Raw genomic sequence first — 24073 nt, 5'->3', positions numbered from 1 at the left:
CCCCGCAAGATTCAGTTTAAAGCCCTCCTGATGAAGTTCTTCATGCTGTGGCCGAACTCATTCTTTCCAGCCCTTGTGAGGTGCAACCCATCCCTTGCCAGCAGTCCGTTTTCCAAGTAGCGTAGCTCGCGGTTCCAGAATCCAAAACTCTCACGACGGCACCACCTTCGAAGCCAGTCGTTCATCAGGAGTATTTTTCTTTCCCTTTCTAATCCTCTTCCAAGAACCGGGAGGATGGATGAGAAAACTACCTGGGCCCCAAAGTTCTTCAGTTTCCTTCCCAGAACTTCAAAGTCTGAAATGATTTCTTCGTAGCTCTGCTTGGCGACATCATTTGTTCCCACATGGATGAGAAGAAAGGGGTATGTGTCCGTGGGTTTTATGAGCTTCGGTAAACCTTCAGTCACATCTCTAATCTGTGCTCCAGGGAGACAGCACACCTGGCGAGTCCATGGGTCTTCACGACATACTTGGGTTTCAATCCCACGCAGCAGGGAGTTTCCCACAACGACTACTCTTCTCTTCTTCTTGGTTGACCTACCTTCTGTCTCTTGGTCACTGTTGCATGGTGCCTCCTGTACTTCTTCCTCTGCAAACTGTCCTTCAGTCTCATTCTCCAGAAGCTGAAAGCGGTTGCTTAACTGCAATGGCTCCACCGGTGCAGAACGCCCTCTAATTCCTCCTCTCCTAACTGTCACTCTTTTCCAGGGAGTTTCCTCTTCATTGGCTTTCCTCCCCTCAGCATACTCCACTTCTGCTTCAGCTGGCTGTTGTTCTTCAATCTCATGTGCTTCTTGTTGTTGTTGCAGTTCCACCGTTCGGTCTAAGAACTCCTCGACTTCTCTTATTCCTTGGAGGGTGGACACTCGCTGCTCAAGTCCTCTCACTTTTTCTTCCAAAAGTGCCACCAGCTTGCACTTGTTGCAGGTATACGCCATGTTGAGCTCAGGCAGAAACACGAACATTGCACACCCTTTGCAGGTCACTACCTCTAGGGACTCCTTTCCATCCATATTGTCGATTTCTGCTTTGTTTTTTTTTCCTTTTTGATTATAGCAGAATTGCCTTTGCTTTGTTGTGTCCTCTCTGAAGGTACACAACTATATGAGGATGTCTTAAGGGAAAGTAATCTTTTGGGGGTTTTTTTGCTTTTGTTTGGTGATGGTTTTGTGGGGGTTTTTCTCTTTATGCTTTTCTTTTTTTCCCCCACCTCTTTTTTTTAATTTATTTATTTATTTATTTATTTTTATTTTATTTTTTTAGAGGCCTCCCCCTTGGCCTCCCCTGCCGAACTCCCCCTGTCAAACTCCTGTTTGCTCTTCCTGTTAGCTCGCTCCCTGTTCGCTCACTCCCTGGGAATCTGGCTTACTTTTCTAGCTCCTACTTGAGCTGGGCCAGCTGCTTTTCCCTGCTTCTGCTCAGCTCCAAGTCAGGAACCAGAATCTTACTGGGGGTATTAGATTTTTGAGGCCCCGTAAGAACTTCTTTATTATCGGAGTGGAGAAGATGGTTCTATGTTTAATTTCTCCTCGGTGTGCCGATATAGCGGCTAGATAGACACGAATAGAAGAATATTTTAGTCCTTTCTCATATAGGTGGTGTAAGAAGGTTAATATATTGGCGATGGAGCATTGGTCAGATTGGAAGGAGTTTGCCGTTGCGAAAGTACAGAAGCGTGTCCATTTTTTGGCATAAGATGTCCTGGTGGATTGTTTTATGCATGCTGTTAGGACGTGTTGAACTTCTGGTGGTAGACGTGGAGACTTAGGTGATGTGTCGTTGTCTAGGTGTAATCGTGTTCGATCCTCCATGCCGTCAGTTTGAGTCTGTGTAGATCGGGGTGGAGGATTTGCCCGTGGTTGCATGACAGGAGGGATGGGGTCAGAGGTAATCGATAGATGTGGCCATTGGTGAGGCGTGTTAGTGGTGAGAACCATGCCTGTCTGGGCCACCATGGTGCAATTAGAATGCAGTTTGTTTTGTCTTGTATTATTTTCATAATTACTTTGTTTAGCAGCGGGAAAGGTGGGAATATGTAGAAAAGGGCGTTCGTCCAGTTGTGTATGAATGCGTCCCCCATGGATCCGAAACCTATCCCTCCTCTGGAGCAGAACTCCTTGCATATGGAGTTCTCTGCTGTGGCGAATAGGTCCACTGTTGGTTGACCCCAGGTTTGAAAGATTTGGTGGAGTACCGCTTTCAATAATTGCCATTCGTGATGGAGAATTAATGTGCACCTGAGAAAGTCTGCGAGGGTGTTGTCGTTCCCGGCTATGTGAAGAGAGGACAATTATATCCTTCTGGGGATAGACCATTTGAGGATTTGGAGAGTGAGGTCGACTAATTTCGGGGATCTTGTGCCTCCTTGCTTGTTTATGTGCCATAACACCGTGGTGTTGTCGGTGAGTATCTGCACATGATGATTTTTGATGTATGGCTCGAATGCTTTGAGGGCTTTTCTGACTGCCTCTAGTTCTAGGAAGTTGATGTGGTTGGCAGACTTTTTGGTTGTCCAGTGGCCTTGGATTTGTAGTGTCCCGCAATGGGCTCCCCAACCTGTTGTGGATGCATCGGTGGTAAGTATTCTGGATGGGGCTGGTTGTTGGAAGGGGACTCCTCCTAAGAGGTGATGTGGCTTTGTCCACCATCGAAGGCTGTCGATAACAATGGGTGGGATGTTGAGGAAGTGTCTTTTTGAGTCGCGGTCTTTGTCGTAGTGCTGAAGGAACCAAAGCTGTAGAGGGCGCATATGGAATCTGGCCCATTGCACGACTGTGGTAGTTGATGCTATGTATCCTAGGAGGCGTTGAATTTTGTGGGCCGATATGCGTGGTTTCATGATGAGAGTTTTTGTTTTGTGGATGAGATGGTGAGCTCGATCTCAAGGTAAGTATGCTCTTCCCTTGACTGATTCTAATCTTGCCCCTATGAACTTTATGGACTGAGTCGGTTGTAAGATTGATTTCTCGGGGTTTATGTATAGTCCGAGAGTGTCTAGGGTTTGAAGCGTCAGGGAGATGTTGTCGCACAGAGTTTGAGTCCGCTGTCAGCAACCAATCGTCTAGGTATGGGTATACCTCGACGTTGGATAGGCGGAGGTGGGCACAGACTACAGCCATGCACTTGGTGAATACGCGTGGAGCTGTGCTGAGTCCGAATGGGAGTACGCAGAATTGATAAATTTCCTCTCCGATGGCGAAGCGGAGGTAGTGTCGGTGTGTCTCAGCGATGGAAATATGAAAATAAGCGTCTTTTAAGTCTACAACCGTAAACCATGCATTCTTTCTTAGAAGTTGTAAGATATTGTGTAGCGTCATTTTGAACTTTTGGGGGCGAATAAAGTTGTTGAGGTCTCTGAGGTCTAAGATCGGTTGGAGACCCCCGTCTTTTTTCGGCACGGTGAAGTATCTGGAGAAAAACCCTCTGTGACTGAATTCGGGTGGAATACATTCTATAGCTCCTTTTGAGAGGAGGATGGTATTTTCGTGGGTAAGTGTGGTGGAGGGTGTCGTGATCTTCACGGTACCGAGAGGAGGGAGGGTCTCGAATTCGATTTTGTATCCTCGGAGGATAATTTGGAGTACCCAGGTGTCTGTGGTGATGGTTTCCCAGGCGTGGTAAAATTTGGATAGACGATCGCTGAATGCAAGGTATTGGTTGTTTTGGAAACTCGAGTCAAAGGTGACGTTTGTGTAAGTTGTCCAGTTTCTGTTGAGGTCGGAAACGGTTGGTTGGAGCATAGGGTTTTCGCTGAAAGGATTGCGTGGGTTGGAATCTTGGTGTTTTATCCGTTGATTTTTGGGGGTAGGTTTGGTATTGACGGAACCATTTACGCCCTCTTTGGGGTTGGAGTTGGGTTTGTTGGCCCAATCCCATCTTCTTTGCATTGTTTCTGGATTTTTGGACTGTGTCCATTTTTTCATCTGTGGAGGCATTGAATAGTCCATCGCCATCGAATGGTAGTTCTTCTATTCTTGAGCGTGCCTCTGGTGCCATTCCTGCTGACCTAAGCCAGGCATGGCGTCTAAGGGCTACGGAGCCCATCATCAGCTTGGCATAGCAGTCCGTCTGATGTCGAGTGGTATTGATTTGAAGTTTTGATAGGCGTGAGGCTTCTGATTGGAAGACACGGGCTAGTTCTCTCTGGTCTTCGGGCAGATAATCACATAGTGAGCTGACTTTGTCCCAAAGAAATAACTGATATCGGGACATAAGGGCTTGATAGTTTGTGACACGTAAGCCTAGAGCTGATGCAGAGTATGCTCTTCGGCCAAGGAAGTCTAATCTTTGACCCTCTTTGTCCACAGGGGAAGAGTGGAGTTTCTGAGATCTTGAATGGGACGATTCGACTATTATCGGTGTCATTAAGGAAGGAGAGGTCCATGTTTGTTTAACAGCCTGAAGTAGAGTAGGTGCAAACGGAATTTCTACCGGAGCCGATGCTTCAGTGAATATTGGTTCGAAGATGGGGTCTGTAATCTGCTCTTGTTGTTGTTGTGCATCGATGCCGAGGGCATGAGCCATGCGGAGTATTTGCTCTGCGAAGGAGCCCATCTCTTCAGAAGGTGATCCCCTTTCTTTGGGGCCGAGATTGTCATCGGGTGAGGGCAAAGACGGTTGTTCTGCTGATGTCGATGAAGAATCAGACTCATAGTCTTCAACGAGAATTGGAGATCTTGGTGAAGTTGTGCGTGGTTCGTCGCGTGTTGTTTGAGCAGGTATTAGACGTGTGTCTGTATTAGACGATGTTGTTGCAAGGTTTTGTGCTTGAGATTGTGGAGGACGTTGTGTGTTCCGATCCTCACGGTGAGATGGTCTCCTATCATAATAGTATTCATAGTGCCTTGGAGGATATGAATATTCAGAGTAGCGATCGTGATCGTGGTATGGTGATCTGGATCTGCTATGATAATAGTGTCGATGTCTATTAGCGTATCGGTCGCTATAGACTGACGGTGATCGATGTCAAGACTGTGATCTAGAGAAGCGTCTAACTCTTTCGTAGCGCTCGACTCGGGAGTGAGTTTCGCTGTGCTCCCTCGATCTTGCCCTAGATGCGGGTCTGGATGTAGGTCGATGTGGAGGAGGGGATCGACCATGCCTTGTGTTGTCAGAGCTAGGCGGGTCTCTTTGAGTGAGAGGTATATTCGATAGTTGTGTAGGAGTCGGTGGTTCTCGAATTTCCCCTTCTGAAATCGTCGAGAGTAGTTCAGCAGCCGGGAATTCTGCCAGGTTGGAACTCTCTGTTATAACCGCTGGGCGTGGCGGAGGCATGCCCGGTTTTGCGGTTTTGGGTCTCTTTTTCTTCGGCTTGTCGTGCATGGTAGAAGGAGACTTAGCGGTTTTAGCTTTCTTTGCTAGCTTTTTTGCTGTTGATACGGTAAGAGAACGCTTCGATGTCGAGGGTTCGGTGCGTGACGCTGATGTCGAAGGTTCAGTCGATATCGAATCTTGTAAGGGCGTGGTCGAAGTAGCCATTGTTTGGGGCTTATCGACTTTTTGGAGTTTTTGTTTCCAGAGTTCAGCTTTAAGTCTATCTGCTCTGTGTCTTCTCGTTTGTTTGAAAAGGCTTGGCAGAAATGGCACGTTTCGACTACGTGTGATTCACCAAGGCATAGTAAGCAGAGTGAGTGTCCGTCCGCTGCAGGTAGTTTGTTGCCACAGCGGACGCCCTTTTGAAAGGGTGCCTTAAGGGCCATATAAGATATAGTAAGAGAGAAAGGAAATTTTAAACAACATTTTTTTTCCCCCTAGGGAGAAAGATAAAGAAGAACAGAGAAGAATGGAGAAGAAAGAATGGATATAGATATAGATATAGATATAGATAGGTAACTCAGCTACTCAAACTTTTAGGATGAGGAGGAGAAGCATTCCTGCGAGGCAACAGCTAAGGCGGTCGCAAAGGAACTGAGGGGAAGGCGGGAACACGCGCAGTCATGCGCAGTGGATAGTGGGGGAGGGTTCCCGCCAAAATTAACATTTCTCAGCTAAGAGAAGTATTTCCGAGGCAAAGCTCAGCGCCAGCGCAGAGCCCATAGTATGACTGCACAGAGATCACGAAAAAGAACTGGTAGAGATTAGTATTCTAAAATACTATTCCTTTCAGTTCTCAAGATCCAAAACAATAAGGGGGAACCCTGGCTTTCAAAGTATGAATGCGTATTTACAAAAAGACGAAGCCCTTCCTTGTTTGCCAAGCTGTGGCAGTTGTAATTAAAACAGCAACATAATATTGAAACCATTAGGCAAGGAGGAAGATTTTCAGATAGTTAAAAATGCCAGTATGCACCAAGAAACCCATCCCATAAAAGAATACCAAGCACAGAACGCCTCTCTTCTATCTTTGCCAACACTGTGGACTTTTGTATTTGAACACCTGAAGCTTTAAAATGAAGTGTCAAACATGATTTGAGGCCAAGCAAGAAAGCTAAGTGGTTAAGAGCCTGCGAGGGAATTCTAGCACTTAAAGCTCAGTACTTCATATTGGTGTGTGCCTCATGAAAGGGGGCTTGGCGAAGGTGAACACAGAGCAGCTTGGCAGGCAGCCAAGACAGACAACAACTCTGTGGAATTTCAGAAAACTCTTCCTGTGTTTTCTGCAGAAAACTCTGAGACAGCTGCTGCGTCTTCTAATAAAGAAAAACTCAAGTTCCTCAAGGTAGTTAGAAATGCTCAGTCACAAAGAGACATATTTGAGGGGGAGAAGAAGAAGAAGAAAACAACCCACCCCGAATCTAGCTAAATCACCAGGACGTCAAAGCTGTTTCCTACGTCACTCCCAAATACAGATGTTTCTCCAAAAAATAAGATACTTTTTTTAATCGATGTGTAAGCAATGTACATGGCAACCAGCCCTTTAAACATGCCTAAAGAAATCACATACGTGCTTTCAGCAAGGACCCCCGTCTTTTCATCTTGGATGCAAGGCTGACACAATCCAATAGGCAGTAGAAGTGGGGGCGGTAGGCAGTGGAGGCTGGTGCCTCCGATGTCAATGGGGTTCAGTCAGCACCAGTCAGAATTCTGAAGGAGCCATCCAAGGTGCGGTGCGGACTGAAGCCTGGAGTGGATTCACCACCCTACTCGTGGCCTTGGGAGAAAGCCGGCAGCTGAGTGGTAGAGCCTGTGCCTTGCATGCAGAAGATCTAAGGGTCAGTACATGGCATCTCCAATGAAATGATCTCAGGGAGCAAGGCTGGGAGAGACCTTTGCCTGAGGCTACTGACAGCTCGCATGGACTGTAGTGGGGTCCAACTCCGTCCGGGGCAGCGTCATATGTTCATCAAAATTCAAGAGGCTACTCTGGAGAAGCCTCGATGGGTGTGGAGAAGGAGACAACATCACCTCCCTGCCCGAAACATGAGGGTCCCACCCCCAAGCCCCCCTCCCAAATTTGAGGGTCCTGCCCATTCTCCTCACTCTATTCAATCATGGAGCAGGGGAGGGGGAGCCTAGTCATAGTCCCTTTTCTGGACAGATTACACTCAAAGCACTTCACAAAAAGCATGGCCAAAAAACTGAATGCATCAAAACATACATACTTTTTATAAGCTCAGGTTGATACACCAACTACGCCCTTATCTGAGCAGAGCTAGCCTAGCTACAGTTATCCATGCTCTGATAACCTCTAGTTTGGATTACTGCAATGCGTTATACGTGGGGCTGCCTTTGAAAACGGTCCGGAAACGTCAGCTGGTACAAAACAGGGCAGCCCGCCTACTAACAGGGACTGGCTGACGAGATCATACAACGCCAGTCCTTCTACAACTTCATTGGCTGCCAGTCCAGGTCCGGGCCTCATTCAAAGTGCTGGTATTAACATTCAAAGCCCTAAATGGCTTGGGGCCAGGTTATTTGAAGGAACGCCTCCTCCCATATGAGCCTGCCCGGACCTTAAGATCATCCACAGGGGTCCTTCTCCATGAGCCCCTGCTGAAGGAAGTGAGGCAGGTGGCTACTAGGAGGAGGGCTTTCTCTGCTGTGGCACCCCGACTGTGGAACGAGCTCCCCAGAGAGGTTCGCTTGGCGCCTACATTGTTTTCCTTTCGTCGCCAGCTGTTAGGTGTTAAAATTCTCAGTATTTTAACACCTAATTTAAATTAAATTTAAACTCTGCTGTTTTAATCTCATATTTTAACCTATATCTTTTGCTGTGTGGTTTTATCCTGGTCGTGCTTTTATATTGTATTTTTAAATTGTTGGTTGTTTTATTATGCTCTTCATGGTTTTAATTTTTGTGAACCGCCCAGAGAGCTTCGGCTATTGGGCGGTGTAGAAATGAAATGAAATGAAATGAAATAAATAAATAAAATCACTCTCCATTGTTTTTCTGTTTAAAGAAGAATCCAATAAACAGATTCATAATAAAAATACATATTAAAATAGCATCAATTGCTCCACATTCTGTATATGAAAGCAGGCAGAACAACCATGAGGGTTATCGAGCTCCCTGGTAGATTATCATCCATGGCTGGTGAGTTGCATTCAGCTTGGTAGACCTTGTTCAAGCTCACTGTAGGAGTTCCTGCTTGTGACAAACCTACCGTCTGATGCGCTGGCTGCAATTTTGTAGGCTACTGTTTTTCACCCATATTGAAAAGGGTTTTATGTTGTACTTTAGGGTGGATTCCTGCATTGAGCAGGGGGTTGGACTCAATGGCCTTATAGGCCCCTTCCAACTCTGCTATTCTATGAGATCGTGAGAAGGAGGAACCAAAACGGAAGCTCGCCTGAGACGGTGACTCTGAATACATCCCAAGGAAAAATGGCTCCAAGCCTGGGGAATGCAGAACCAAGGACTCTGCCAGACTGAAGGGGAGAGCACACACTACGGGCATTATGGCTGCTGTCCCTGGGGTAGAGGTTGCCCAAGTATAAACTCCCCACTCCCAAGCAGTTAAGCAATTAAGTACCATTGCTCAGTCTCTAAAAGGCAGAGAAATTCTGCTTAACGGAAGAGCAGTAATGAAAACCATCAGCACTCTTCCATTATAGAGTACATTTCCCCAGCATGTAAAGGATCCTCTTGGGGGCTCCTATGTACTTAAACCACTCTGAGGCTCACTCGTGGGATTAAAATCATAAGGATTTGATTACCACTTCACTGCAAAGGACTAATTTGTTCAGGCTTAATGTCACTGTGTCACTTATCATAAATTAGAAGAGAAACACAAAACTGTTTGCTTCTTTCATTGTCCTTAAAATAAGACTGAGGAACATTTCCACCAAATGTCGGCACGGAAAATAATTCATTCAGCTTTCAGAGCGGAACCTAGACATTATCCCAACCCCAGTGAGACCAACACAGGTATAAGGGGCAGAGAGAGAGGAAGAAAGAGAAATGCAGGTTGCTTACCTGTAACTGTAGTTCTTCGAGTGGTCATTTATGCATTCACACATATGGGCTTTGCGCCTGCACAGAGACCGAACCGGAACCTTCTATAGCTAAGTGGAACGTTTTTGGCGGGAACCCCTCCCCCACGCTACTGTGCATGTCCCTGGGGTTCCCGCCCTTACCTCAGTTTACAGGAGTCCGACATTGCGCCCCCATAAACATGAGTGTACATTTAATAAAGTAAAGTTGCACATATATTTGTGTCATTAGTAAGTTTCATACCACCAAGTGGGGATGGTGGGTGGGTTGTGTGAATGCATAGATGACCACTCGAAGAACTACAGTTACAGGTAAGCAACCTGCATTTCTTCATCGTGGTCTCTATGCATCACACATATGGGCGAGTAGCAAGCTGACATACCTTGGAGGTGGGTTGGTGCATCATCTCAGGATCTCTGAGAGCACTGTCCTCCCAAATGAGCAGTCTTGTCTCGCACGAGTGTCCAAGCTGTAGTGTCTAGCAAACGTGGATGGATTGGACCACGTTGCAGCTTTACAAACGTCTGTTAAGGGGACACCTCTGTTAAAAGCAACAGATGTTGCTATCGCTCTGGTAGAGTGAGCTGTCACAGGTTGTTTCAGCTCTAGTTTTGAGAGAGTGTAAGCCAGTTCAATTGTTTCCACGATCCAACGTGATAACCGCTGGCATGACACAGGGAGCCCCCTGGAAGGCTCTCCATAACAAACAAATAATTGATTTGTTTTCCTAAAATTCTCTGTCCTAGCCTTGTAAAAAGCAAGAGCTCTTCTTACGTCAAGTGTGTGTAATGAAGACTCAACAGGTGTTGCAGGATTCGGGAAGAAGGCTGGTAATGTGATGTGTTGAGACAGATGAAATGTTGACACTACCTTAGGCAGGAAGGCAGGGTCTGTACGTAGTACCACCTTGTCCTTATGAAAAATTGTGTAAGGAGCATCTACTCTGAGAGCTCTAAGCTCACTTGCACGTCTCGCCGATGTAATGGCCACTAAGAAAACAGTCTTGAATGTTAGAAGCCTAAATTCCGTTGAGGCCATGGGCTCGAAGGGTTTCCTTGTCAGTGACTGCAACACAACTGACAGGCTCCATGGTGGAACGATGTCCTTTACTGTCAGTATCGTATTCTTAAGTCCCTTTAAAAATTTCCTCGATGTTGGATGTGTGAAAGGTGAAAAACCATCCATGCCTAGGTGATAAGCCGTAATAGAGGCTAAGTGGACTCTGATCGATGTGAGTTTGAGTCCTTGCTGGTACAGTGTCAATAGGTATTTGAGAACTATTGATATAGGGCAAGATTCCGGTGTTTGGCTGTTCTCGAAGGCAAAGTTTTGGAATCTGTGCCACTTTGCTAAGTAGGACTTCCTCGTTGAAGGCTTTAGTGATGCTGACAAAATGTGGTCTACAGTTAAGGTTTTGATACCAACAGAGGAGTGGTTGTTATCCTCCACACCGTCATCTTGAGAGTTGAAAGATTTGCGTGTCGAACCCTACCCTGGTGTCGAGACAGCAGCATCGGTATCGACGGGAGTCTGATGTAATTCCCGTTCGATAGTCGAAAGGCGTGGGAAAACCACGTCTGTCGAGGCCACCACAGTGTGATCAGGATGCAATCCGACCTGTCCGTCCGTATCTTGGCTAGTACTTTCGTCAAAAGTGGAAAAGGTGGAAAGACGTAAAGAAGTTCTCCTTTCCACGTTCTGGTGAAGGTGTCTCCTAGAGAGTTCTTTCCTCTTCCTGCTCTGCTGCAGAACTTGGAACAAGCTGCGTTTTCTTCGGTAGCGAAGACATCGACAGCAGGATGCCCCCAGTACCGAAAGAGGCTTTCTCTTGTCTCAGTGTCGAGCTCCCACTCGTGGTCGACGTGGAAGGATCTGCTGAGGGAGTCTGCAATGATGTTCTCCTTTCCCGCTACGTGGATCGCAGTCAGGTACGTATTTCTCTTTATGCACCAGTTCCAAATTCTGAGTGCCGAACGGTTCAGAGGGTGCGATCTTGTTCCACCTTGTCTGTTGATGTAGGCAACTACGGTGGTATTGTCTGTCTCAACCAGGACATTCCGGCCTTCGATAATTTGTGCGAAGGTCTTTATTGCATTCTCCACCGCTAAAAGTTCCAGGTGATTGATGTGTTGTTCCCTCTGGGAAGAAGGCCAACGAACTTGAGCGGTGAGGGAGTTGCAGTGTGCTCCCCATCCGGCCAACGAGGCATCCGTCGTAATCGTTACCAAAGGGGTCTCTTGTTGAAACGGAATCCCTTCTGAAAGATTCTTTGTCAGAAGCCACCATTTTAGAGATGCTCTTACCTGCCTCGGGATCGACAGGTAAGATCGGCGGGCTTTGGGTCGAAGGTTGAATGTTCTTAAAAACCACCCTTGCAAGATCCTCATTCTGAGTCTTGCAAACTTGATCACTGCGGTGGTTGCTGCCATTAGACCCAGCAGTCTTTGGATTGTCCATGCCGAGACCTTTAAACGGTTCTCGGTAACAATAACTAGATCCCGAAGGGTCTCTGCTCTGGACGGGGGCAGGTATGCTCTCCCGTCTCGAGATGATAGGGTTACCCCTATAAAGTCCAACTTCCGATGCGGGGTCAAGATGGATTTTTCTTCGTTGACCCATAGACCTAATGAGTCCAACAAATTGAGAGTGGTTAGTACATCCTTCTGGAGGGCGTAACTGTTGTCCGCTACCAGAAGCCAATCGTCTAAGTATGGGTATATGTAAATTCCTTTTTGTCTTAGGTGGGCGCACCCCATAGCCATCACCTTCGTGAAGACCCTCGGTACCGTGGCAAGTCCGAAGGGAAGGATGGTGAACTGAAACTGGAGCATGCCGATTGAAAAACGCAGGTAAGTTTGATGCGATTTCCTGATGGAAATGTGGAAGTACGCATCCTTCAGATCCACCACAGTGAACCAGACCCCTTTGTGTAACAGTTGGATGGAAGTAACCGTTGTCATACGGAACTTTTTCGGGGTGATGCACTTGTTTAATTGCCTTAAGTCCATAATCGGTCGAAGACCTCCATCTTTCTTCGGGACCGTAAAGTAACGCGAGAAAAACCCCTGGTTGACTTCCTCTGCGGGTACGGGAGAGATGGCTCCCTTCGCTAGTAAGGTTTGCACCTCGAGAAGCAGAGGAGGGGATGGCGCTGTTAGTCTCACTCCCGAAGAAGGAGGGAGGACATCAAGCTCGATGGCATACCCCAACTTGATGATAGTGAGCACCCAGGAGTCGGATGTTATTGACTCCCATCGATGGTAAAAGGGTGCTAGTCGGTTCGCGAAAGGTAGTGGATCTGGGACGAAGAAGTCAAACCCGCTGTTTCTTATTGAAGTCGGGCTGGCGCTTGTCCTGCTGGAACCGACTTTGGTATGGTCACTTTCTTTGGAGCTGATGTTGCTGCCTCGGTTGGACTTGATACTGAGAGCGCTGTTGTTGTTGTTGTTGGATAGGTGGTCTTGACCAACGCTATCCTGGAGGGGGGGCAACGAAGCCCATCTTCTTTGCCATAGTACGGGCCTTATATAGAGAGTCGAGTGTGTCGTCAATCTTGGCATTGAATAAGCCTTCGCCGTCGAAGGGCATGTTCTCAATCCTAGCCTTCGTTTCATAAGTTAAGTTAGCTGATCTTAACCAAGCATGTCTCCTCAACGATACGGCACCCATCATACTCTTGGAGTGAAAGACTAACCCTAACCCTAACCTGATGCCTGGCGGTGGATAGCTGCTGTTTAGCTATAGCTGAGGCTTCTGCCTGAAAAACTCTAGCCAACTCTCTCTTGTCCTCTGGGAGATAGTCACATAGTGACCCTACTTTCTTCCAGAGGAAAAGTTGGTATCGAGCCATGGTTGCTTGGTAAGTTGAGGCTCTGATACCGAGGGAGGCAGAGGAGTAAATTCTCCTGCCTGTTAAATCCAATTTCCTGCCCTCCTTATCTACCGGGGTGGAATGACACTTTTGCGATTGGCCCTGGGCTGATTCCACCACGATGGAGTTAGGTTTGGGGTGTTGGGAGAGGAAGCCAGCCATCTCCCTCCTGTATACGATAGAGTGTTTCCAGTCTTCTTGAAGTGGCTTGTGTGGACGCTGGGCTCTTCCAAGAAAGCTGTGCGGTTTGTTTCAATGCAGGAGAAAGGGGGATAGCCACTGCTGCATTACTCTTGGTGTGAAACACATCATAGATTGGGTCATCTACGGGCTCATCGGGTTGCTGTATATCCAACCCGAGTGCTTGGGACATTCTCAGCATATGCTATGAAAATCTTCCCATGTCGTCAGAGGGTGAAGCAGGCTCTTGTGAGTGTATAGCATCCTCTGGCGACGGTACCAAAGGTGTAACCGATACTCTAGAATCGGAATCAGATGGATAATCATCCTCGGGCGAAGATAATGTGATGATCTGTAGTTGCTATTGCGCGAGCTCTGATTGCTCTTAATGGGCTGATACCGTAGCTGCCGCTGTCAGTATCGTAGAGTCGTGGCTATGACGGCGATGAGTTGGAGCTGGCGAAGCTTGGTGAGATGGTGGAGGAGCTAAAGGAATTTGAAGAACCCTTGAAGTGGGTGGGGGCTGAACAAAGTAAGCCTCCGGCGGGTATTGGTAATTCCGGTCATGCGGGAAGTACCTCTGTGGCCGATAATAGTCCCAGTCATAATATTCATGTCTGGACTGGGATTCGGAATACTGGGAGGCCCTATCCCATTCATGCCTTGGTCTTTCTGTGGCTGTTGGTCTAGGAGACGGCTGCGTTAGAGGAATAATTTCCTCAGTTTCTAAAGCTCCTGGTGGGTCCCGTATTGACGCCACAAAGGCTGAATCTCTAATTTCGCCTTCTGATAGACTTTGGGGCCGAATCGGTACCGTAGCTATGTCTGGTGTTGGTCTCGAACAAGGTCTCGGTATCGAGGCAGTTGTGGGAACCGTAGGTACCGAGGCAGTAGTTGACTGAATCTGAGTCGGTTTAGAGGGTCGGGGAGACCTTGCAGAATGTTTCTCCCCGTTCTTCTTCCTCTTTTTCTTCTTTTCAACGTCGGAGGAAGATTTGGGAGTCCGGGCCTTTTTAGTGATTTTTCTGGTAGCGGAACTCGCCAATGACCGCCCAGGCGTGAGGGGTATCAATGCCCTACTGCTCGCACTGGTCTTGTCGCACTCTTTGGTGCTGCGGTCTCCAACGGCCTTACTCGATGCCGTTTTGTCCATTTCGATTACGTCCGTGGCCCTGATGGCTTTCTCCCACAAGATGGCACATAGACAGTCCGTTCTGTTTTTCCTAGTCTGCTTGGTAAATGCCATGCAGTGATGGCAGGCTTCTACTTTGTGGCCTTCGCCCAAACAAAGGACACACAGGGAGTGTCCGTCAGTAGGGGGAAGTTTTGCCCCGCACTTAACACATTTGCGGAATGGGGCCTTCACTGCCATGCGGCTCAGACGCCCGCGACTGAAAGTCGCTGAGGAAAACTAACTAACAACAATTTATTTATTTTTTATAGAGGGAATATACAAAAAGGAGGAAATACAGGAAATACAGGTCAAAAATGAAGATATTGAGCGGTTTGAAGAAGTTTTAAGAGAGGAAAAAGGTAAAAACGCTAAGAGGTTGGTTCTACAAGTCTAGGCACAATGGCGGACGACGAAGAACTGAGGTAAGGGCGGGAACCCCAGGGACATGCGCAGTAGCGTGGGGGAGGAGTTCCCGCTAAAAACGTTCCACTTAGCTATAGAAGGTTCCGGTTCGGTCTCTGCGCAGGTGCAAAGCCCATATGTGTGATGCATAGAGACCACGATGAAGAAGGAAGAAAATACATTTTTCTTTAGTTTTTTCCCAATGATTTTCTCCAGTGTGAGGTGGAGCTGTGTCAGGGATTGTACCAGAGATTTTCTGCATGCAACACATGTGCTCTACCACTGAGCCATGGCCCCTCACCCAGTTATGTCACCTTAGGCCAAACCCCCCAAATGAATTTGTTCAAAAGCACCGGGGACAAGATACAACACTAAGGCACCCAAAAGCCAAAAGCCGAGGACTGGAGCTAAAGCTAATTAAAAACTTGACCTCCTTGTCCTACCCAGCCAGGCAACCCAGAAGGCTATCATGGTCCAAGGTATTCAAGCCTGCTGAGAGCTCTAGGAGAATTAACAGGGTTGACCCCCTCCCACCACCCCGTCCAATCCATTTCCTCATGTCTGCTAAGGTGACCAAGGCCATTTCTGTCCCAAGTCCAGGACACAAACCAGACTGAAATGTATCCAAATAATCATAATCAAGCAAGACCACCTGGAGCGGAGAAGCCACCACCTTTGGGGTGGGCAGACTTGAACTCTTGTAGGCCAAGATGAAGTGTTTATTTTCCTTTCCATTACTTGTTAAACACTGCACAATCCACTCCCTGCTTGTGTCCTTACCATTTGAGGTTAGATACTCGGTGTTGCAGTTTAAGATGACTTACTGATGAGATACAGGGACTAGGCCATAACTTTTGCACGTGTCCATGAGACGCCACTTCACATTACTCAATACAGCACTTGCATGGGCTTGCTTAGATACTGTATGGGAGGCAGTTACCCATATGTTCCTTCAAACACACACACACACACACACACAGATGGATGGACAGACAGACAGACAGACACCACCCTCAACTTCAACTATTAATGAAAAGAGTCAGCCTTGGAGGTATCAGAAAAAGTAAAGGCTTTACCTCATGGTCATGGGCAGCCTGTCGTGCGCCTTCTGAAACAAACAGGATGAAAAGCAAAATAAGTTCACAAGGAAAAAAAATGATTTGCTGAGAAGCCTAGAGACACGTTCCAGATGCCCTTCTCTAAATTCAGATGAGGTCAGCAATTAAATTGTAGTTTTAATGAGCCAAATGAGCATAATTATGATTGGCAGAGAGTGTGTGGAGTAACGGCCTTCATCAGGAGGGGGCAACATGGAGCCTACAGTCCATACGCAGCCCCCACTGCAGCCCCCACAGAGGTAGGCAGCTCTTCTCTCTACTCCACTGTGGGGTTGGAGCTGGGACAATAAACGAATCTAGGAGGAACAAGGGCTTATGTGGCTACATTTGGAAGCACAGAGAGACTGTGTTGCAGTGATCTGTGGATTGAGCAATAAACGTATTGTTGTTATGCTGGTAAGGGTTTTTGTGGGGTTAGAGCAGTCTATCACTCCACAGTAAGACTAGCGTCCCTAAGGAGTAGGCAACCTGGTATCCTCCAGTTGTTGATTTTAGGGCTGCATCTCCCATGACCCACGACTTTTAGCCATGCTGGCTGGGCCTTAGGGAGCTGTAGTCCGAAACATTTGGAGGGTGGCAAGCAGGTTGTCTACTCCTGGTTTACCCTTTATCTGCAGCAGGTCAGGGAAGATCTCCCATTCCACCCTTTTAAAGGCAGTGGAAGAAGCTGTGCCAGGTTTAGTTTCACCCCTGTGCAACTGCAGCTGGCTGCCTGGGGATGGAAAAGAGTAACTGGTTGGGGTGATTCGTGGCAGGTGGAGGAGGGCGGTACTAGCTCTTCAAAAGCTTTTGACCTATATAAACAACACTTCAAATCACATTGCAGATACACCGCACTCAGCCTGAGCAAAAAGAACGAGTTAAATGGAAGGGCAACCGCTTGCTGCAAACCATGATTGAATATCTGTAAAATGAGCTTAAACTGGGGCAGTCAAGGGTTCTAATAGTATTGTGCATTACTTCTAGGATTCCTGTGGCGTAATTCAATACCTTGTCGATGCGATTTGCCTTTTTGTCTGTCCTGCGCTTTCCTACTAAAGACTTTGTAAGCTTCAGTCTTCTGGTACTGCTCCAGCTCTCTCATGTAACGTTCCTTATCTCTATCTGCTTCATCAAGGTAGCGCTGCAACCAGAGAATAGATCACTCTTCTCTCCTCAGCATAAAAGCAAATTAATCAGGCAGGTGAGTTTGGCTAAGTAGGCAGTAAGAACAAGTTGGAAATTGAGCGACTGAATGTGGCCATCTTCCTTTTTATGCCCTACTACAATCTTTAAGGTTAGATGAAGGTTCATCTGTATGCCACAGTCAAGGTATCAGAAAGGTATCTTAGCGGGTGTTCCTCCTCTGTGGAACTCCCAACCTCTGGATGTAAGTCAAGCCCAATCATTTCCTGAAAGCATAAAACCATTCTGTCTGAACTGACATTGATTTGCAGGGGTTACACCAGCATACACTAAATTAACAATAGCAAATTTTAAAGGGTCCCTAATTTTATTATGGGTTTTCATGGTCAGTTACCTAACTTAAACCCTTGTAACAGGGATGTGCTATAAATGGAAAAGACAAAGATTTTGTCCCAAATTTAATTGCAACTACAGAAATCGCATCCTCCTGTCTTTGTATGGGATGAATCAAACCTAGAATTTTTGCTTTCATAACAGCAACGTGTTTGAATACAGTTCTAAAGAAATCATATCAAATGTTGCCTGGAGCATTCTGTCACATTCGCTTTATGAACGGAGCTTGGTTGGGGAAGACTTCAAAGGGAGTGTGCAAAGACCTTAAATAGCAGTCATGAGCTAGCATGGAAATGATGGTGCCCTTTCTCATAAAAAGTTTCTATTCCCTGCTTTTACATTCTCCTTTAAAATTGCTTCAGGGCTCTCATCTTATACTAGTTTATATCCTTATCTAGAAATTGGTGGAGAATGGGACACGTGTGGGTGATGTCACTTATTCTAGCAGACAGAGACAGTCTGAGTGACTCTTCTCTCATCTGTATACAAGGTAGGGCGCAAAAGGTTCTGGAAACACCAATGATTAACTACAAAACCAGCTTTGGCCTGTGCTAGTAGATATGTGAGGGAACCTTGTGATGTAAACCGCCCAGAGAGCCTCGGCTATGGGGTGGTATACAAATGTAATAAATAATAATAATTTGGGGTAGGCCCTCCACACAGACGTCCCAGGGTTCTTTGTACCCCTGGAGAGAAGACACCTGCCAATCTGTAGCACAGCCACACACACTGGATCTCTCCAAACTGGGTGAGTGGGTGACAAAAAGGCAAATATGGTTCAGGGTAAGTGTAAAGTGATGCCCACTGGGGCAAATAACCCTAACTTCACGTATGCACTGATGGGGCCTGAGCTACTGGAGAGTGACCAGGAAATGGTTCTTGGGAGTTGTGGAGGTGCACAGCTCAGAGAAAATGTCCACCTAGTGAACGGCACCTGTAAAAAAGGGCAAATTCCATGTGAGGGATCATTAAGAAAGGAATTGAAAACAAGGCTGCCAATATCATAATGCTTTCATAGGATACCATAGTGTAAATACATTTGGGAAAAACTGATACAATTCTGGTCGCTGCATCTCAAAAAGGATGTCGTAGAGCTAGAAAAGATGCATTAAAATGAACAACAGGTTGTAGTAACTCTCTTTTCTCACAGCACATAGTTAAACTACGTGCCAAGATGAGACAACCACCAACTTAAACGGCTTTAAAAGGGATTAGACAAATTCATGGAAGATAAGGCTATCAGTGGCTACTAATCATTATGGCTATAGCCTGTTTAAAGGATCAGAAGCCACACGCCTCTGACTACCAACTCCAGGAGGGGGTATTGTGCTCATGTCCTGCTTGTGGGCTTCCCGTAAGTGCCTGCTTGGCCACTACAGGAAACAGGATGCTGAATAGGTCTTGGTCTGTTCTTCTGTTAACCAGGTAAGTATCAGTTATTTTCCATTCTTCGCCTTTACTCCTTCAGGCTCATTCTGTTTCTAACTTGACTTGGAAGTAAGCAGCACTGTTTTCAATGAGGCTTGCAAGTGTGCATAGAACTGCAGCCTAAATTCTCCTTTCCACTTTGCAGTGAGCCCTCTACATTACTGCCCACAGGAGGGGCTCTTAAGGGCCAAACTTGTTCTGCATCGCAGGACATTGCCACTTTGCCACTCTCTGCTAGTTCCATTGCAAGGCCCCTGTTCCCCTGCTCCCCTTTATCAGCGTGCACAGGGCAGCGAGGCCTGGAGTACCCCCCTCTTCTCACTGTAGGCTCACTCGCTAGGTTCTCGGCTTGATGCAGAGCACCAGCTTTCACGGGTGATATCACTTCTTAATGGAACAGACTGTTGTCAAGTTGGGCGAAGCCATGTCGGGAGTGAAGATCCATCTACCTCTTTGGCAGACAGGCATTGAGCAGGTGGCTGTCGAGAAGAACTGTCTTTTCGACGGCTTTTTGGACTGGTTATTAATGGTGTGGTATGGTTCAATTTATTAAAAAGAAGATATACAATATGACATTTTTATTTTATTGGGTCTCTTTAATCCCCCAAATCATTTAATTTTTTTAGATTGTGGGCCCCATGGGGCACAGAAGTATGAACATTAAGGCAGCAATCTTATAACTAGCTAACTGGGGGTAAGTCCCACCAATCTCAATGGGACTTACTTCTGAGTACACATGTCCAGGAATGCAGTGCTGGAAAAACTGCTGCTGAGCCGCTCTGAGCCCCTGGGATAGAGCAGGGCATGAAATAAATAAATAATGTATGCAAAGAAGTGAGCTGGCAGCCTCTTGCTCACAAACCTCATTCCGGGAGAATTCTTTTGATTAAAAATAGACTAATGCAGCTAGTCTCCCCATCCCAAACCCCAGAGAGCTGAGCTCTCTCTACATCACTAGCAGTCTTTCTAAGTGGAACGATAAATCATCTACGGCGTCCCCATTTTCAATCTGCATCCTGTTCCTTCAGGCATATTTGTCTTTTCCAAGACACCAGCTGCACTGATGAATCTGTAGCAGGGAGTAATTCTATCTATTAGCAATTTCCCCACGCTCATTATGGGCAGAGACAAACTCTTGCCCCACCACACTTGGCAATTCTCTCCTGAAGACCCACAGAACTAGGTCATACTGTACATAAAATATAGGCCCATCCTAACTAAAATGAGACCATGATTGTTTAGACTCTCTCTCTCTCTCTCGTTACCTAAATACACTTTCTATTGAATTTATAAGCAGAAAGTTATGGCTTTTTCTACTGGTATTACGATCAGGATGAGTGAAGTTCCCCATGGTTAAGCAACAACCTTTGTAATAGAGCGCCATCAAATTCTACAATAAGGAAAAGCAATGTTGTGGTACCCGTTTCTCCTCAGGAGGGAGTTTACTCCACTCATTGCCCAGCATCCTAGTGATTTCTGGGAATGGAACTTCAGGCCTCTTCGCTCGAAGCTGCTCCCTCCGTTCATTCATAAACCGCACATAACCTGTTAGGGGAGATTTAGGAGCATTGCTATCCCTTAAAGGTTTCTTCCTTTTCCGCCCTTTGGACCAGCCTCCTCTCTTAGTTCTTTGCTGTAAGAGGAGAGAGAGAAGACAATTCAGAGCAAGGCATCAGTTGTTTTAAAACTAAAGTAGCAATTGGAAATGCTTTCATGAATGACACGTGGCTTTAGACAATACACGTCCATGGTACTCCTCTTCAACTGTCAAATTCTGTTCCGGCCTAGAAAGTCAGAATCTGTTGTGCACTATGAGACACATCAGAGAGAAAGTTGGGATGGGTAAGTAATGGCACCAGCAATGAGAGTTTTGGGGGTATGAAGAGGAAGAGTAGATGAGGGCAGAAGAGTTTAATCTGAGGTGATGAACCGGAAACAGACATTTCATAGGAATCATAGGTAATGTCATTGTCCATTTTTTCCTTTTTTAAAAAATGTTTTTCAAAATGTAGCTCAAGCCTTATGAAAAGTTAGGGAGAGATAAAATAGAGGAGGTTTGGGTAATAAGTACCCAGAGTAAATTCAAAGTGACATACGTTGTCATGAAAAACTAGGGTACGTTTTTTAAATAAGGGCTACACAATTGTTACAAATCCATCCAGAAGAAATGGGAAAACTGTATCACTGTCCTCAGGAGGGGCTTAAAAGTTTTGAACTACAAGACAAAAGGAGGCTTGATATCCTAAAGTTATACATCGCAAAGTATTTATTACAGGAAATTAAGCTATGAAACACTGGCATTGAATGTCAGTTCACTGGCTTTCTATCTTACCTCCAACACAGACTAAGACCAAATACCCTTGTGGAAAAGGGACAAATCATAAGACAATTGTGAAACACCATGTCAAGGGATGACCTCTCTCCCTGGCCAAAATCTCTCATTCCCTGATTCCCTGCAGGATGATGTGGCAACATCAGCCATTGCTAACTGCAGTGTCATCCCTTTACTGATGCAGGGGGAAAGGACAAATGCTAATCAAACCCGAAATAGGCAATACTCCATTGAAAAATATATATGAATAGGTAGATAATTCAGGTGGAGGAGGAAATCTTAGTTTTCTTCCTGTAATTTCTGCTCACCTCCTCCTCAGGCCTCGGTTCGCTATTTTCAGCTTTATTAGATGACTCATTCCGTAGCGATTGAGTTTGCAGCACATCCTCTGCAAAATCTGGATTGTTGGCAGACTGGGATGCATTGCCACTGCACGATCCTTCCGTGTGATTTAACCTGGCGGGGGAAATCAAGCCATCAAGCAGGATAGTACCACAGTTATCCGGACAGGGTACTTCCTATTTTACCCTCTGAGATATTATGTGATGTTGCAAGTACTAAAAGCAGTAATAACGAAATAGACATGCTTGTATATTGTACCTGTCAGTCATTTCTCTTACACAATCCAGTTATCAAGTATCTGAATGTTCTTTTAGGGTCCCAAGGGAGACAAAACAGTCATACAAAAAATAAGCCTATTAAAATGGAGCTCCTTTACACCCAGAAAAGTCAAACACAGAATAATCTGTCACTCAAGTCAGTGAGATCTGATCCACATATAATACTGGGGCTTGGGGTAAAAGACTGTGTTTTGCCGCAAATGGATGAGCTTTTACCTCCAGTTCTGCCCCATTCTTTGGAACCTTTATAAGAAAGCTGCTGCCTTCAGGTGACTGCTGAAGGTGCATTGTCAAAGGGTTTTTACAGTTTGTACGCATTTTAGTCTTTTAACAATTTGTAATCTGTGGATTAAAAAGTAAAAGAAAATATTAAGCAAGGCCCTGCAGTGGCCCAAGAATTCAGGAGGCAAGATTAGAAGAACAGTTGCTTACCCAGCTGGGACATCATTGCTCTCCTTGGAGCCATCATCTTCTGGAAAATGTGAGGGGGAAGATGAACTGGCCATTGGGTTCTCCATTACAGCTGTAAAAAGAAACTGTAGAAGCAGATTTCACATTAGTCTTTCCTTTATTCCTCTGCTCATAGTCTAGCAAGCAGATTTATACTCTGATCTCAGATGTTTGTTCCAAAGTAATGCACATCCATTCCAACAGCATTAGGGCATAGGCTTAGGACTGTGGAGTTAGGGTCCCACCTTTAGGTTGCACAAGTTCAATTCATCGCAATCAGGCTTGGGTGAAGTTCCAAAACAAGGTCCCACTGAAATTACCACAAGCCACGTAACATCAGTGCTTGGTGTATTGTACACTTAAGAGATTGCCTCTGTGCTGTCAACAGACAGCTGTTAGCTCTAGACTGCACTTACAACATGTCTACTTTATTTGAATTTACTACAAAGGCAGCAACCCCACAAACCACCTGATCCTACTCACGTAAATGAATGAAAGAGACGAAACAAACATTTAGTGCTGGCACATACTGTGTTACAAGCCTCTACAACAAGCACAAGGGACTGAATTTACAGGTCTTCCCCTAAGTGTGAACACTAACTGCGCTGTAGTTCTGTTTCCTGCCTGTTGACAATTTCTTTACATTTTCAGGAGTGATCACAGAGTTGGCTGAGTGGCTATTAAGTGGCTACCAAGTAGCACTTTCCCCCTTTTTAATCTACGGTGCTTCTGACAAAGCTGAGCTAACAAATCCCAAAGAAAGGTGCCTGAATACTTTTGACTTTAGCTCATGAGATACCAATATAGATTGCGATATCATATCTATGCCTATTCTTCCCCTCTCATCCTCTCTTCCCTCTATTGCCTCCCGTGTTGAGTTTTAGATTGCAAGCTCCTCAAGGCAGGGACCTGATGTCTTATTGTTACTCTGTAAAGTGCCACGCATACTGATGGTGTTATATAAATGTTGCGCGGTATAGAAATATGAAAAATAAATAATAAATAATGCTTCTTAGACAGAGCAGTTAGATCCTGCTTACCTACCATGAAAAATAAAGGGGGGGATTTCATAGCTTGGCACCATTCTAATTTAGAATCCATTTTCAAATCCAAAGTTATTTATTTGTGCCCCCCGCATCCATTAGGTTAACTCTGTAGGAAAATAATCCTGTGAATACAAATCTCACTTCTAACTAATAGAATCCTTAGTTCTGTCTCTTATAGAATCAAAGAAGCCACACCCCTCCCATCCATATCCGCACCCAAACTACCCTCTAACTATCAGGAAATAGGAAAATATTTCAAAGGCATAAAAGGACAACAGAAAGGAATTGTGGGGGAGACACAAATAGTTCACAGCAACTTGTAGCAAATTTTAAAAGCAACAAAACGGCAATAAGAGTCTCTGAAAAAGCATCAGATGGAATCTGACTGTCACAATGACATTTGCTGAACAGATACCCGTTTTGCTGTTAAATTGAGGTACAATTCCACCGGCAGTGACTCCGCCACAAGTCTTACTTAGATGAAGGCTAAGCCTTGCAAGCACATTCCAAAGCATGTGCCTTTTATATTGGCTTTGAAGATTTATTTATATACTGTAAGAA

The 24073-nt window shown here is 45.8% G+C and overlaps 1 protein-coding gene across 1 annotated transcript in view; it reads right to left on the bottom strand.

Annotated features, from left to right (window-relative positions):
- Positions 1 to 24073, bottom strand: part of HMG20A (high mobility group 20A) — a 68337-nt gene that overhangs the window by 13385 nt on the left and 30879 nt on the right. The window contains exons 2-6 of the mRNA XM_063142206.1: positions 22449 to 22552; positions 21705 to 21852; positions 20485 to 20697; positions 17109 to 17241; positions 16077 to 16108 (exon numbers count right to left, since the gene is read on the bottom strand). Coding sequence (XP_062998276.1) covers positions 16077 to 16108; positions 17109 to 17241; positions 20485 to 20697; positions 21705 to 21852; positions 22449 to 22534 — 612 coding nt within the window. The 5' untranslated portion in view covers positions 22535 to 22552. The remainder of the gene's footprint in view (positions 1 to 16076; positions 16109 to 17108; positions 17242 to 20484; positions 20698 to 21704; positions 21853 to 22448; positions 22553 to 24073) is intronic.

The sequence above is a fragment of the Elgaria multicarinata genome, chromosome 16 (genome assembly GCF_023053635.1).
Source record: "Elgaria multicarinata webbii isolate HBS135686 ecotype San Diego chromosome 16, rElgMul1.1.pri, whole genome shotgun sequence".
Lineage (NCBI taxonomy): Eukaryota > Metazoa > Chordata > Lepidosauria > Squamata > Anguidae > Elgaria > Elgaria multicarinata.
Note: the sequence above shows the minus strand (reverse complement) of the source record. Positions and strands in the feature narration are given on the sequence as shown.